The following is a 15,635-nucleotide window of genomic DNA, read 5'->3' as shown; positions in this document are numbered from 1 at the left end:
TTTTTAATTATCCATGTGGATGGGGCTGGCTTCTTCAAGGGCACCTCTGAACCTCCAAGACCTTGGTCATAGCAGGGAGAGGTGAGAGCTGAGCAAGGGCAGGCACTGCTGGCCAATCCAGACTTAGCAAGGCCTCTCAGCTCAGTGCCTGGGGAAGGAGCTAGGCCTGTGGGAAAAGCAGCCCCTTTACTCTCCAAGGTAAAAGCTGACCTCAAAAGAACCTAGTATTAAAATTAGCCTGCTAACGCTCTCTGGACTCAACAAAAGAGGTTCTCCTATTTAAATTCCATTGCAACATTAGCCACTTTGAAAAATGTTGCAGCCCATCTACTTTGTTAGATTTCAGCTTGAAAATCTAATTGGCCCACTGGCAAATTCATAAAATAGCCCCACATCAACACTTATAGCTGTGGGTTATGCTTGGCATTTCTGACCTCATAGTGAGCTGTAACAGGACAGTGGCCTTTGCCTAGAATCCCACCACATGCAGCAATTTCATCCCTATTATTATTAAATAAATTGTAATGGGCTGCTTCTCCCCTGGTGGCTGGGCTGCAGAGGGTTGTGGCAAGAGAGAGGCTGAGTGAATGGGAAGCTGAAACAAAGGATTCTTATGGCTGGTGGTGCTACCAGCTCCAGGGGGTTCACAGGGCACAGCCTGAGCCGGAGAGGATGCCGCTCCAGAGGCAGCACCTGCTGTTACTATCCCGTCTACACGTGAGAAAGTTCACCCGCCCTCTCCAGCCCAGCTCCCCAGCAGCTGTGAGCACTGCCGTAGTAACATCTGGCCACCAGTCAGCGCCACACAACCAGCTGATGTTGGATAGGGGAAGAGGGCAAACTGTAGGATAAGGGCTGTAGGGTGCTGGGGAGTTCACTGGATCCACCCCAGCTTCCATGGGCTCTGATAAACAGCCCCTGAGCCTGGCGCAGGGGGACATGATACGCCAAGGGGGCGAGTGAGCAAGGGAACCCCGTTCCCCATGGTGCCACCTGGATGGAGGCTGAGTACCCAGGCATGCTCCCCGACACACCAGCTGTGCCCAAGGGCTGATATGTAAGTGAGCCCTGCCCTCTGCTGGCCTCGGGCGTGTGGATGCCATGCCAGTCCGGCTGGATACCGGTACCGAGATGCCCTAGGCACGATGGCTGCTTCTCATCTCCCCCAGCACAGGCAGGATGACCTCGCTGGGCTCTGTGCACACGCTCCAGGGTGAAAGGGACGTGAGCCCAGAACCAGGCCAGGGCTCCCCCGTCCAGCCGGGGTTTCCAAGCCAAGTGAGAAGCGCTGCCAGGATTCCTTGCTGTTGGCACATGGCCTGGTCTGCCTGTCCCCCGAGAGCCGGCTCCAGCGGGCCTGGCCTCCTGGCACTCCGCAGCAGGGATTGCGGGCGCTGCACCCACAGCCCAGGGGCGCCAGGCCTCAGTACGGTCTGGACCCAGTGTGGCTCAGCCCAGCCCCGGGGTCTCTCTCAGCCCCGCCTGCAGCCAGCGCTGCTCTCCCGAGGCGCAGCCCCGGGGCGTGGTCCCGAGGAGCTGCGGGCAGGGGTGGGCTCTGCTGGGTCACAGAAGCCCCTGCCTGGCTCCTGGCCTGGCTGAAAAGCAGCCTGGGGTGACCTGGCCCCGCACTGAGAGGGCACCGCCAGGCTCGTCCCCGCGCTGCGGGGGTGTCCCGGATCCCCTCCGCGTAACGCTCCTCCCCAGCGCCGCCTCCCTCCGCCGGCCTTCCGGGAGCCCTGGTGATCCTCGCTCCGCAGCCACCGTCGGACCGCAGCGCGCAGCGAGCCCGGCTTGGCCGGTGACTGACCCCGCGGGGCGGGGCGGGGAGCTGGGCACACGCCGGGGGGCGCTGGCGGGGCCCGGAGCTGGGAGCGCCCCGTGCGCCCGGGGCGAGCGCCGGTTCGCCTGCGCCCCTGCAGGGTCGGGCTCTGCCCCGCTGCACTGGGAGGGGGCAGGATCGGGGCTCCCAGGCGCCCCAGGCCTTCCCCAGTCACCCTCGTTCCTGGTCTCGGGGGGCTGCTTCTAGCAGGGGTCCCCGGTCCTGCCAAGTGTGGTTAATTGACGGGCCTGGGGGCTCCAGTCTGGGCGTGGCAGGCAGCTGTGCCACATCTGGTGCCATGGATCTGGGGCAGCTGTGCCACATCTGGTGCCATGGATCTGGGGTTGTTATCACAGCACCGACCTGGGATGCGCCCCACTCTGGCACATGCCACACGGATGGTGGCCAGTAACTCACTCTGTTGCTGTGTGTGGGGCTGGGGGCCGGCCCCACCGGTAAACAACATGTTTGAGGCTGGAGAGCTCTGGTGCAGCCTGTGGGAAGCCCCAGATGGATTTATGGGGATCCCTCCGAGTGAGGAACTTGGTCAGGGGGTGCTCAGTCATGCTGGAACCAGCTGCGAGTCCAGCCCCTGCCCCAGCTGTGCCTGGGCCCTGGGCTGGTGCTGTCAGGTGCTATCGATGGATGTGTTCTCTCCTCAGCCGGTGCTCTGTGCTGGACCCTGAGCACCATGTGGTGGCTCGGTGCTGTGGCCCTGCTGCTCTGGGCAGGGCTGGGCCTGGCCCAGGACTACCCATTCCGGGACCCCACCCTGCCCTGGGAGCAGCGCCTGGACGACCTCATTGGGCGGCTCACCCTGGGGGAACTGGTGCTGCAGGTATGGAGAGGGTCTCTGCAGCCAGAACAGCAACCCCACTGACAGCTGCATCCCCTCTGTGGGGCGGCGACAGCCTCTGCCCTCCCCGTGGGGGGTGGGTGAGATGAGGGCAGTATCCTTGGCGCCTCTGCGCTCCCCGTGGGGGGTGGGTGAGATGAGGGCAGCATCCTTGGGGCCTCTGCCCTCCCCGTGGGGGGTGGGTGAGATGAGGGCAGCATCCTTGGGGCTTCAGAGTCCCACTGGGGGAGTCTGGGCCTGGCAGGGCACCCTATAAAGACCCTGTGTCCGAGGGGAGGGAGCTGGGAGGAAGTCCAGTGGGGTGAAGTTTCTGAATTGGAGTGAGTGGATCTCCTGGAATCTCCCATCCCCCAGATCCCCCCAGACAGTGCCTCCCCAGCCCTGTCCATGTCTCCTGCTGGGAACGGAGAATGAGATCTGGCATGGAGGAGCCGAGGGGGCTGGCTGCCCCACCTCTCTGCAGGGCCAGGCTGGGCGAACGAGGGAGCCGCTTGGCAGAGTGCCCAGCCTCATGTGTCCCTCAGTGCCCTCCTTCACCTGGTGTCTGCCCCACAGATGGCGAGAGGTGGCGCTAAGTACAACGGGCCAGCGCCCCCCATTGAGCGGCTGGGAATCAAGCCCTACAACTGGAACACCGAGTGCCTGAGGGGGGATGGGGAAGCCCCTGGCTGGGCCACGGCCTTCCCCCAAGCACTGGGCTTGGCGGCCTCCTTCAGGTACTGTCTGAACGAGGGGGGTGCTGCCATGTCTGGGTGTCCCCCCAGGCCGTGCTGGGGCTTAGACTAGCACAGGCTCTGTGCCTGGGCGTGTGCCTGCCCCAGCTCTGCCCAGGGCAGGGGCAGCTGCTGTGGCACTGAGGGGACCTGTGCCATCTCTGGGCACAGCCCTGGCTCATCCCCTGATGCTTCAGCTGCTCTCCCCTCCCCCACAGCCCCGAGCTCATCCACCGCGTGGCCAATGCCACTGCCACGGAAGTGAGAGCCAAGCACAACTACTTCATGTCCACGGGCAACTACGGCGACCACACGGGCCTCAGCTGCTTCAGCCCAGTGCTGAACATCATGAGACACCCGCTGTGGGGCAGGAACCAGGTAACACCTGGACCGGGACTGGGGTGGGGAAGGGGGAGCCCAGGGCTGGAGAACACGGGGCTGTGGGTCGGGACTGAGGGGCACCGGCAGAGCTGGGGTGGGGGGAGCCCAGGGCTGGAGAACACGGGGCTGTGGGTCGGGACTGAGGGGCACCGGCAGAGCTGGGGTGGGGGGAGCCCAGGGCTGGAGAACAGGGGGCTGTGGGTCAGGACTGAGGGGCACCGGCAGAGCTGTGGTGAGGGGAGCCCAGGGCTGGAGAACACGGGGCTGTGGGTTGGGACTGAGGGGCACCGGCAGAGCTGGAGTGGGGGGAGCCCAGGGCTGGAGAGCAGGGGGCTGTGGGTCGGGACTGAGGGGCACCAGCAGAGCTGGGGTGGGGGGAGCCCAGGGCTGGAGAACAGGGGGCTGTGGGTCGGGACTGAGGTGGGGAAGGGGGAGCCCAGGGCTGTGGGTCGGGACTGAGGGGCACCGGCAGAGCTGTGGTGGGGGGAGCCCAGGGCTGGAGAACATAGGGCTGTGGGTCGGGACTGAGGGGCACCGGCAGAGCTGGGGTGGGGGGAGCCCAGGGCTGGAGAACACAGGGCTGTGGGTCGGGACTGAGGGGCACCGGCAGAGCTGGGGTGGGGGGAGCCCAGGGCTGGAGAACAGGGGGCTGTGGGTCAGGACTGAGGGGCACCGGCAGAGCTGTGGTGAGGGGAGCCCAGGGCTGGAGAACAGGGGGCTGTGGGTCAGGACTGAGGGGCACCGGCAGAGCTGTGGTGAGGGGAGCCCAGGGCTGGAGAACACGGGGCTGTGGGTTGGGACTGAGGGGCACCGGCAGAGCTGGAGTGGGGGGAGCCCAGGGCTGGAGAGCAGGGGGCTGTGGGTCGGGACTGAGGGGCACCAGCAGAGCTCGGGTGGGGGGAGCCCAGGGCTGGGGAGCAGGGGGCTGTGGGTCGGGACTGAGGGGCACCAGCAGAGCTGGGGTGGGGGGAGCCCAGGGCTGGAGAACAGGGGGCTGTGGGTTGGGACTGAGGGGCACCGGCAGAGCTGGGGTGGGGGGAGCCCAGGGCTGGAGAGCAGGGAGCTGTGGGTCGGGACTGAGGGGCACCGGCAGAGCTGGGGTGGGAGGACTGGGATAGCAGGGGGCTGTAGGTGGGACTGAGGGGCACCGGCAGAGCGGTGTGTGCCCTGGAATCCCCTCCCAACACCCCCCGCACTTTCTCCCTGCCTGAATCCAGATGTGTTAGGGCCTCTCTGACAGACCCTGCAAGCTCCCTCCCTCTCCCCCATGGCTTGTGGCCCCTTAGCCTCTTTGCTAAGGCTGCCCTTATCACCCCTGGCACTAATGTGTCTGAGATGTGGGCCCACGAGGGACTGCAGAGCCCCCCACCACTCTCATTTCTCCAAGTCCCCGGGCAGCGGCTGCTCCAGGACTGTGTGGAAGGGCAGATGGGGAGTTGGCAGCTGTCGCAGAGCAATGTGTGATGGGGCTGGGGGAGCAGGGGTTGCATCCCTGCAGCCAGCACCCCGGCAGTGGGTGGGGGGGCAGCAGCAACGCATGTGTCTGTCTGTCCTCAGGAGACGTACGGCGAAGACCCGTTCCTGAGCGCAGAGCTGGCCGTGGCATTCGTGCAGGGGCTGCAGGGCGACCACCCCCGTTACGTCAAGGCCAGCGCCGGCTGCAAGCACTTCAGTGTGCACGGGGGCCCTGAGAACGTGCCCGTCTCGCGGCTCAGCTTTGATGCCAAGGTGAGTGCGATCCCTGGCGATATGCAGGGCCGTGAGGGACCCTTAGCGTGAGAGTCTGGTCTGTGCCTGCTGGGGTCAGCTCCCCCACTCCACCGGCCACAAGCGCTGCCCCACAGGCCCCACTGGCTGGCTCATTACACACTAGCAGTAGGCCCACTCCAGCCACTGGACGCGTGCAATAGTCACAGGTTTGCAGCTCCCAAAGGAGCAGGCCAGTTCCACCTCCGAGCCCTGGGCAGTGAGAACAAGGGAACGTTTATTTAACACAGTCCAGAGGCTGGAGTGAGCAAGCTGAGTGATGGAAACCAACTCAAATAAACTCATCATGCACATGCTAGAGCAACCCTGGGGTGGGGGGCAGTCTCCATCCCTGCTCAGTTTCACATCCACATGGGAAGTTTGTCTGCAGATCTGCTCCAGGAACGATTGTAGGGCAGGTCTCTGGCCGGCACAGTACAGGGGCCTGTCTGGAGCCCAGTGCTCCCTTCTGGCCCTGGAATCTCTGAAGGTGTGAAGAACCCAGGCTTGTTGAGCCAGCTCCTTTTCTGCCTGATAGAGCAATGCTCACCCACCATCCTTCCAGGCTTGGCTGTGATCTTCGTTCAGGAGACAAGTCAGGCTGTCAGCTTGCCTGCTAGGCGAAGGTTACTGTGTGTTTCCTTGCGGTACCTGATATACCAGCCTAATCCTTTGATCTTAGTCATAAGCAGCGCCCCCGCCACTCCTGCCTGATTGTTTTTCCTGTAGGTTTTTTCTCCTGGAGATTTCACAATCCTACACCTGGTGCGTGGCTTGGCATCCATTGTAAAACCTACGATGCTCAATATGCATGTGACCAGACAGATAGACGAGCCTCTGTCACCCCCTGCCTGCCAGGAACCTGGCTGAGGTGTGTCCCCTCCCGGTGATCTGCCTTATCTTCAGAACATACTTTTTCAGTGTAGATATAGAACGCCTGAAATACGACCCATACACACATTACAACCAGTGGGAGAGACCTCACGTGCCACTCTTGGGTGCATATATCTGGCCCAGGGCATCCCTGTACGATTCTGTGGTGTGTCTGTGCTCTCTGCCAGTTGGCACCGAGAGATTCCTGGGTCCCGGTGAGCTCTGCCAGGGCTGATGTTGGGGGCCACAGGGTGGGGATGGGGTCTGCGCCAGGCTTGCGGCCCTGACCGAGTAACTCTGCGTCCTGCAGGTGCAAGAGCTGGACTGGAGAATGACCTTCCTGCCCCAGTTCCAGGCCTGTGTGCGCGCTGGCTCCTACAGCGTCATGTGCAGCTACAACAGGTACCGGGCAAGGCAGGCCTGCGGCCGGACAGGCTCCGAGACTGGGCGTGCAGCTGTGCACGGGGCAGGGCGCTCTGCCTGCTGCAGGCCGCTCCTTGCCCATGCTCAGCATTAGCTTCTCCTGAGGGAGACGAGGGCTGTTCTCACACACACACCCCTCTGCCCTGGAAGGGGGCAGGTCAGCAGCCTGCACCGCACTGCAGCTGCATGGCTTTCGAGCTGAGCAGGGTTGGCTCTGTTTGGGATTTGGGTGGAATCCCCAAGTGACTCAGGAGGAGGCGCTATTCCACCCACGTCTCTGTTGAGCCAGTGCCCCTGCACGCTGCTCGGGGCGCTGTCCTCTCGAAGAGAAGTCAAACCTCGGTCCTCTCCATCTGTCATTGCTAGTGATCTCATGGCAGTTCCGGGGGGAGTCAGGGCGGGAGCCCCGTGGCCTGGGGTTCCCCAGTGGGCAGTTACATTCTGCTGAAGTAAATCCCCCTGCAATTCCAACTGAGTGCAGCGTTGTCCTTCACTTCCTGTCCCAAACTGCCAGGCACTGTTAAACAGCTGCCGTGCCCCGCCCCAGAGGTGGCTGCATTCGGCATTGCAATAACTGCCAGACTCAACCCGGCAGGATCAACGGCGTGCCCGCCTGTGCCAACAAGAAGCTGCTGACAGACATCCTGCGGGCAGAGTGGGGCTTCCAGGGCTACGTGGTGAGCGACGAGGGGGCCGTGGAGTTGATCATGCTGGCCCATCAGTACACACACAGCTTCCTGGAGACGGCCATCGGTGAGCGTGGAGGCACACGGCCCAGGAGCCTGGCCCCGCTTGGCCGAGAGCTGCCTGAGCTGGGAGCGGGGCAGGGCCCAGCTGCTGCTGGTATTACTAGAGCAGAAATGGCACCTGAGGGCAGGGGCATAGTCTATGGTGGGGTGTCGGGGGTGGGGGAGGGAGAAGGTTGGGCACTGGTTTGATGGCCAGGACTCCTGGGTTCTATTCCCAGGTCCGCCACTGACCTGCTACGTGACCCTGGGCAAGTCACACACACACACACATGCCTCAGTTTCCCCTCTGTACAATCCCTCCTGCTCCCCTTCCCAAGGGCCCATGACGTCTACTTAACAAGGGTTCTGGAGCCTCAGTTCAAGAGCTGAGCTCACTGCCCCCAGCCTGGCAGGCACAGAGGCTGCTTGGTTGGGTAGGGGGAGGAAAGGGGGGGCAGAGGCTGAGCCCAGCGGTAACGCTCTGTTTCCTGTTTCTCCCCCATGCTGCAGCCTCGGTAAATGCTGGCTGCAACCTGGAGCTGGCCTTCGGCCTGACGGAGAATGTCTTCATGAGCATCAGCGAGGCTGTGGCCAAGGGCAACATCACGCTGGAGGTGAGAACCTCTGGGGGCAGCATGGATGGGACACCCCCTGCCCTTGTGGGGTGACAATACCGGAGCAGGGCATGGGGCCAGCAAGCTCATCACTAGGGCCACGGGCCGCAGGGCATGGACTTGCTTGGGCTGGGTCACCCTTCTTGGGCTGGGAGAGCACTGGCTGTACCTGGCACTGGCGGGAGAGTGGATACGGGGTGAGAGCCCGTCTCCCCCAGCGCCGGTGTGACTGGGATATGGGGCTGCAGTGGCCCCCCCAGATTGAGCACCGGCTGCCCCCTAGCTGGTGTAACGGGCTCTCGCTGCCCTTTGCAGACGGTGAGGGCCCGGGTCCAGCCACTCTTCTACACACGCCTGCGGCTGGGGGAGTTCGACCCCCCTGCCATGAACCCCTACAGCACCCTCGACCTGAGCGCCGTGCAGAGCCCCGCCCACAGGCGCCTCGCCGTGGAGGCTGCCATCAAGAGCTTTGTGCTGCTGAAGAACGAGAGGGGGATGCTGCCCCTCCGCGCCCAGGCCCTGGCCGGCAAGCGCATCGCGGTGAGTGTCCCGCTCGGGACGCGGGTGGGGGGATCCTCTGAGGCCATGGTGGCTGGGAGGCCGCGGGGGACCCCAGGCTGGGACTTCCTGGCTCGCATGCCCCAGGGGTGCTGACCACCCAGCAGAGCACAGAGCCCCTGGCATCCTCAGTCTCTGTGTGCCCTGCCCCAGAGAACCACGGCTGCACTGGGGCTCCCTGCCCCACACCGGACACCTCGGCTGGGGACTGCGTGACTCCGGGGCACCCTGCCATGTTGACAGCCTGCCAGGGGCCCCACAGACAACCCCCCCGGAGCAAGCTGCAGCCCCCCACCCTGCAGTACCAAAGGGTGCCCTGTGCAGACTGCGGGTCTTGGAGGGCACTGGAGCCTGGACCATGAGGGAGCAAGGCGTGGTGGGGTCTGGGGACCGGGAGGACACTGCACGGGGGGGGGCTTGGAGTGGGTGCTGCTTGATGGGGGGCGGTAGGTGCTGCTCGATGGGGGTAGTGGGTGCTGCATGGGGGTGGTGGGCACTGCATGCAGGGTGGGTGCTGCTTGATGGGGGGCAGTGGGCACTGCATGCGGGGGTAGGTGCTGCTCGATGGGGCAGTGGGTGCTGCATGGGGAGGTGGGCACTGCATGGGGGGTGGGCGCTGCTTGATGGGGGGCAGTGGGTGCTCCATGGGGGGGTGGACGCTGCTCGATGGGGGGCGGGCACTGCTCAGTGGAACCTGGGGGCCTGGACGGAGGCTGCACAGTGAGCGGGGGCACTGCACAGGTGCTCTTGGGGTGGGCACTGCTTGAGGGGGCCCAGAGATGGCAGGCGCTGCATGGGAGAGTGGGGGGGGCAGCACGGCAGGCCCTCCCCCAGAGTGAGGCTCAAAGCTGCCAGGGGCTGCATTAGGCCACTGCTTGACCCACACAACTCGTTCCATGCCCCCCCTGCCCTTTTCCCACTGGCTTCTGTGCACTGCCTGGGGCTGCCAGGGTGGAGCGGCTGCTCCTGTCCTACCCTCGGCTGTTTCCCTTCCTCTGCAGGTGGTTGGTCCCTTTGCTGACAACCCCAGGGTGCTGTTCGGGGACTACGCACCCATCCCGGACCCCCAGTACATCTACACCCCCAGGTAGGGCAAGAGCAACCCCCTCCCATCAGTTACTTGGATCCCCCAACCCCAGAGCTCAGGCTGCTGCCTTGCTCCATCTGTCAGCTGGGTGGGGAGGGTGCTGTGGAATTTCTCTGCTCCACGGGCTGGGCACATGGCACCATTTGGTTCCTGGTCCGAGCCGGGCAACCCCCAGGGCAAAGGGGCATTGGTGGGACTCCCCCATTCCCGTCTGACACGTGGTGCAGAATTGCCCATTGGTCCCACTCAGCCCTGCCAGTGGGGTGGAGTCTCCATCTGGAGGGGGGTGCCCGGGTGCTGTGGCAACAGCCCCTGTATCAGCGACATAGCTGATGGCAGGCTGGTCCCTCCGGTGCAGGAGAGGCCTGGAGACCCTGCCGGCCAACGTCAGCTTCGCCGCAGGCTGCAGCGAGCCCAGGTGCCAGCACTACTCACCGGGTGAGGTGGAGGGGGCGGTCTTGGCAGCCGACGTCGTCGTGGTGTGCCTGGGCACAGGTACCGGGGGGCCAGGGCAGGCGGGGGGGCAGCAGGGTCTCCGGGCGGTGATGGGTGGCCTGGTCTGGATCTGAGTGAGTGGGCTTAGCCGCTCTGGCATTTGCCTTCCTGCCCCCTCTCCCACCCCATGATCCACAGGAGGCTGTGGCAGAGCCTGGCACAAGGGCAGTGCTGGGCCTGCGGACCCAGGGCTCAGGCTGCTGGTTGTGTGACGCGCCTCCCACCAAGACAGCCCACGAGTGCCCAAGGCGGGTAGGGCCCAGGGCCCCCTGCCGGGCTGCCTGCTCCCCAAAGGGTGCAGCATGGGCTGCTCCTCAGCATGGCAACTCCCACAATTCCATGCTCTGCCGGGAGCCCTGCCAGCCTCATGGTGCCCTCGGCCGGGGGGACCAGGATGCTCCCCCCACATCATGTCCCTGCCGGATCGGGGGGTGGAGATGAGGCACATGCACTGCACGGGCAGGGGCATCACAACTGACTGGCGCTTGCTCTTCCTGCTCAGGGACTGACCTGGAGACAGAGGCGAAGGACCGACGGGACCTGTCCCTGCCCGGGCACCAGCAGGAGCTGCTGCAGGACGCCGTGGCCTGGGGTGCGGTGGTTTGGGGCACACTCACACTCTGGGGCCTGCAGGGGTGGGAATCTGGGCACCCGTGAGGAGCTGCCAGGGGGCCGGATGTGTGGGCACAGTAAGCCAGCCACCCTCAGAGGGCCCCTCTCCCCATTGCCCCTGCGTGTGGGTGGCCCTGGAGGGACTGATCTCAGTGCTCTGCGTGCCCAGCCCAGAGACCACAGTGATGGGCTCCCACGGAAGAGCCCAGCGAGACAGAGAGTTGGGGTATTTGGAGCATCGCCGACCTCAGCTGGCCTGGTGTAGGGATGAGACACCAGCACGCACTGCCCCGTGGGCTCCCCTGAGCTAGCGTGGGGCCCTGGGGTGCTGTCGTCCCCCAAGCTGCCATCCCAAGGGGATGGGTTCTGGACTGACCTGGCCTGTCCCTTCCAGCCGGGGGGCGCCCTGTCATCCTGCTGCTGTTCAACGCGGGGCCACTGGACGTGGGCTGGGCCCAGGCCCACCGCGGAGTAGGCGCCATCCTGGCGTGCTTCTTCCCAGCACAGGCCGCGGGCATCGCCATCATCAAAGTGCTGCTGGGGGAAGAGGGGGCCAGCCCGGCAGGCAGGCTCCCGGCCACCTGGCCAGCTGGCATGGACCAGGTAAGGCCTAGGGGCACTGGTGCTGGGGGCTTGGAAATCTGCTGGGTGCTCAGTGGGGGACGCCAGCTGCCCTGGCATGGTGACACTCGATCCAGGAAGCACGTGACCTTTCTCCCAGCCCCACGGCACCTCCCTTGCGACTCCCAGCTGTCCACACAGCCCCAGCCCCACAGGACAGGGCTGTAAGCTCTGCCTCCCCCTCCCAGGGTTGGCACGGCCCTGCAGCCTGTGGGCATCCCTCCGTGTGCCCATAGCCTGTGTGGCCCTGGACCCCCACCTCCCCCACCCATTCCTGAGGCCAGCTTGGCACCATGGCCCCCTCAATGCCCACGTGGCACCATGGCCTGTGGCTCACGTCTTCCCTCCCTTGTGGCTACAGGTGCCAGCCATGGAGAATTACACCATGGAGGGGCGCACGTACCGGTACTATGGGCCAAGGGCCCCACTCTACCCCTTCGGCTACGGACTGTCCTATACCACCTTCCTCTACCGGGCCCTGGCCTTGAGCCCCACGGCGCTGCCCGTCTGCGCCAACCTCAGCGTCTCCGTGGTGGTGGAGAACACTGGGCAGAGGGATGGTGAAGAGGTGAGAGCTCTCTCTGCCCCGGGTCGGGTGGTGGGGTGGGTTGTGAGGCAGGGCATGGCTTGGGGGGAATGGGGTTATCATGTGGGCCCTGTGCCAGGTCGGCACTTAGCTCTGATGGCTCCACCCCCGTTGGGCTGGGGCGGTCAGGAGAGGTGGTGTCCTGCTTACTCCTGTGGCACTGGAGTGAGGCAGTGCCATGATTCTGCCCCAGCCGGGGTCTCAGGTTGTCCCTGAGGGGTGACGCTGCCCAGGGAGAAGCAGCACCTGGCAGGACCCCTCGGTCCCTGCTGGCCTTGCCCTGGGTGCTTGGCTCCCCGTTGCTGTTCCTAGCCCACCTCTCCCCTCCCTGCAGGTGGTGCAGCTGTACCTGCGTTGGGTGCAGCCCTCCGTGCCGGTGCCCCGCTGGCAGCTGGTTGGATTCCGCCGGGTGCCCATTGCCGCAGGCCGGGCAGCGAAGCTGCTGTTCCTGGTGACCTACGGGCAGCGCGCCGTCTGGGCTGAGCAGTGGCAGCTGGAGCCAGGCGCCTTCACGCTCTTTGTGGGCGGGCAGCAGCCAGGCCAGGAGACACATGCCAGCTCTGAGGTCCTGCGGGCAGAATTCACTGTGACTGGCACCACCCGACCCCTGAGCCACTGCTAGGGACAGGGACGGTTCCTGGGGCACTGGAATGGGAACTGCGGGGGGCTAGGATGGGGCCATACGCATTAGGATTGGGATCTGGCCCAGCACCCAGCTCGTTGTACCCGGAAGCAGGGTCACGTGACTGTCTCTATCAGAGTTGGGAGGGCCGACCCGGCACTTGGCTGGCTGTATTCAGGGGACCGGCCTGACACTTGGCTGGCTGTATTCGGGGGACCGGCCTGGCACCTGGCTGGCTGTATTCGGGGGGCCATCCTGGCTATACTGGGGACAATGGGAGCTCATTCATTCGATGCACAATAAACTTTGCCCAGTGTTGACTCCTATGGAAGCTGCAGCTGGAAATGGAGGTGTTGAGGGACTGGGCTCCCCTATCTTTCTCCGCCAGCCCCTGCCGGGACCTGGCAGCGCTGTCCCCCACCTGCAGCCACGCACTGCAGGCCAGCAGGGGCTGGAGCCATGGCAGGGGTTGGAGGGGTTCCTAGCGGGATTGCATGGGCCATGTGGCCACACACTCTGGTTAGCACTGAGCCCACCTGGGTGCTGGTCGAACCCCTGCTGTGTAGGAGTCTCCCCCTAGACCAGAGGGGTGCTTCTCAGACAGGCCCCTTCCCCCCGACCTGACCCCCCCAGCAACAGCACCCCCAAGGGGGCCACGTCTCCCCCACTGTGCCCAGGCGACAGGAGCGGCACAAAGCTCCTGGCACCAGGTTGGGACGTGCTGAATTGCCCTGCCCCCAGGCACCCTCCTCCCAGCTGTCATGCCCCCATTTCTCCGCTGGGTGGCGCCCCCCTTCCTTACAGCCTAGCCAGGCTCTGGCCAAGTGCAGGGAGGGGCTGCAAACTGGGGCAGAGCAGAGCAAGTACCCAGCCCTGGGCTCGCCCCTGCCAGGAGCATTGCGCCATCTGGGCCGGTCTCTCCAGCGCCCTTCCCCATGGGCTCTGCCTGGATCACTGAGCTCTCACAGCACCAGTGACCCCCAGACTCCACCGCAGACAGGGCAGCCCAGGCACAGAGAGTGACTCATCGATGGGCACTCAGCCAGGCCGGAGCTGTGCCCAGCGAGCAACCCTGCTGTGGGCGTTGCCCTGGGGCAGGAACTTGGCCAAGCAGGCAACCCTGCCACCTCCCAGCCCAACGGCTGTGGGTCGGCCGGGGCCCTGCTGCCACAGGTGCCACCTGGTCAGGAGAGACCTGGAGCCCAGCTCCCTCCTCCCCAGCCTGGCACAAGAGGGCATGATCCCAGCCCACATCCCCTCCCCTCTGGCAGGCTGCAGGGACCAAGCCGTTGCCTGTTGCCTCCCCCAGGCCCCTCCCAGCAGCCAGGGCTTTTCCTGCTGAGCCCAGTCCTGCTGTGGGGCCCGTGTGTCTGCCGGGGCAGCTTGGTTTCCAGACAGCACTTGCTCCTGTTCCAACGGGATTCAATAGGGCCATCTGTGCCATTGTGCCCGGGCCATGCTGGGTTAGGGGTGAGTGGGGCAGGAGCAGTTCCCCTGGGCAGCCCCCGCCTGTCTGGCTGAATAGAAGCCTGGGCTGGCTGGCTCAGGGACGGGGCAAAGAGTTGTTCCTGCCTGGGCAAGCCCTGCAGGCCCGCCCAGGGCAGGGGGAGCCAAGGGCTGGCAGCAGTGCCCTGTATGAAATGAGTTACCAAGCTCAGTCTGGCACCAGGGGACAGGTGAGACAGGGATGGACACGGGAGCTGTGCTGGAGGAAGGGGGACGGTGCAGGGGAAGGATGGAGGATGTGGGGGCAGAGGGGTGGATGTGTGGGGGGAGGGGGATGACAAACCCTGTTGACTCTCCCCCTTCCGCCTGGCAGCATGCCCCCCCACACACACACAATGGGCAGGAAGGGACTAGGAGTCCCGCAGCTGCCTGAGGTCAACAAGCCCCAGCAGGAAGGGGCGGCCCTGGGAATAGAGCAGGCAGTGGAAAGGGCCCAGGCTGGAACTCAGTCACTGGCCACGTGTACCTCCCCAGAGCTGGGGAGCACTGGGGGCTGGGAGTGCCACACCAGGGTAGGCCTGCCCTCAGGCACAGCAGGGATGGATGGGGCTGGCTGTATGGTCACTAGACTGGCACACCTGTCCCTGTGTTACACGCGTGTGCACCCAGGCACATGCCAGGAACACACGGCCCGCCCTAGCCCTGCCCTCCATTGATTTCTCTATGATAGCAGGGGTGGGGCAGGGCACTGGGTGGGGGAAGACCATTTGTGGCATGGCACGGGGTGGCAGTTTGGTCCCTGGCATGGAGGGGGAACAATTCATAGCCCTGGCACCCGGTGTGGGCATTCCCCAGCCCCGCTGCCTTCGCGGCTGCTCCCTCTGCTTCTCTGTAAGTTACTGAGGCGGCATCTGAGCTGCAGCTGTGAGGACCGGGGTCTGTGCTGAGCCATAGGGAGTCTCGCGCCAGCCTCAGTCCTGTCTGCAGGGGAAGGATGGCGCAGGGCCCTGGCTGTGCCTGGGCTGCCATGGGGCTGGAGTGAGCATGGACCCAACTCCACCTTCCATGCAGCGGGGTAACGAAAGGGACCCGGTGGGGCCCTTTCCAAGGGCTTGGGCCTGCCCGGTGTGGGCTCTGTGCCCAGAGCCAATGCTGCTGGCAGGGCTGGTTGGACAATGCCATGGCACAGCTCTGTGCTCCTGCTTCCCAGGCAGTGCAGCCCCCTTCCTGGCAGGAGCAGCTGGGGCCAGGCGGTGGCCAGCTTCACGGATGCCCCCTCCCCTCTGTGCCAGGCTGTGTGTGGGGACAGGTCAGGCTACACCAGCCTCTGCCCCCTGCCACAGAGACTTTCCCAAGGATGAGGGCTGCAGACCCCAGTGCGTCGGGGTCTGTGGCTGATCTCCTGCCAAACGGCTCAGGGCTTGGGCTTGTGGGCAGAGAAGGGTGAGGCCGGGA

General features: G+C 64.8%; 1 protein-coding gene across 2 annotated transcripts; it reads left to right on the top strand.

Annotated features, from left to right (window-relative positions):
- Positions 1-1,160: 1,160 nt before the first annotated feature.
- Positions 1,161-13,045, top strand: LOC115637760 (probable beta-D-xylosidase 7). Of its 2 annotated transcripts, none has more exons than XM_030539354.1 (15): positions 1,161-1,278; positions 2,482-2,657; positions 3,231-3,391; positions 3,607-3,766; positions 5,327-5,497; positions 6,699-6,790; positions 7,407-7,564; positions 8,050-8,153; positions 8,469-8,693; positions 9,713-9,798; positions 10,157-10,293; positions 10,796-10,885; positions 11,300-11,508; positions 11,888-12,094; positions 12,447-13,045. In XM_030539354.1, exons 2-15 carry the CDS (start codon positions 2,511-2,513, stop codon positions 12,732-12,734), a joined length of 2,235 nt encoding a protein of 744 aa, XP_030395214.1. In that variant the 5' UTR covers positions 1,161-1,278; positions 2,482-2,510; the 3' UTR covers positions 12,735-13,045. The 2 variants fall into 2 exon arrangements, with proteins under 2 accessions (XP_030395214.1, XP_030395213.1); XM_030539353.1 differs by lacking the exon at positions 1,161-1,278 and adding an exon at positions 1,529-1,798.
- The last annotated feature ends 2,590 nt before the right edge of the window (positions 13,046-15,635 follow it).

The sequence above is a fragment of the Gopherus evgoodei genome, chromosome 20, assembly GCF_007399415.2.
Source record: "Gopherus evgoodei ecotype Sinaloan lineage chromosome 20, rGopEvg1_v1.p, whole genome shotgun sequence".
Lineage (NCBI taxonomy): Eukaryota > Metazoa > Chordata > Testudines > Testudinidae > Gopherus > Gopherus evgoodei.
Note: the sequence above shows the minus strand (reverse complement) of the source record. Positions and strands in the feature narration are given on the sequence as shown.

What these genes read in the sequence shown, in the direction of transcription:
- LOC115637760 (XM_030539354.1), top strand. Translation starts at nt 2,511, where the DNA reads ATGTGGTGGCTCGGTGCTGTGGCCCTGCTGCTCTGGGCAGGGCTGGGC. An exon ending in CTTCCTGGAGACGGCCATCG is followed by an intron (nt 7,565 to 8,049) that starts GTGAGCGTGGAG and finishes CCCATGCTGCAG; the next exon opens with CCTCGGTAAATGCTGGCTGC. An exon ending in GGCCAGCTGGCATGGACCAG is followed by an intron (nt 11,509 to 11,887) that starts GTAAGGCCTAGG and finishes TTGTGGCTACAG; the next exon opens with GTGCCAGCCATGGAGAATTA.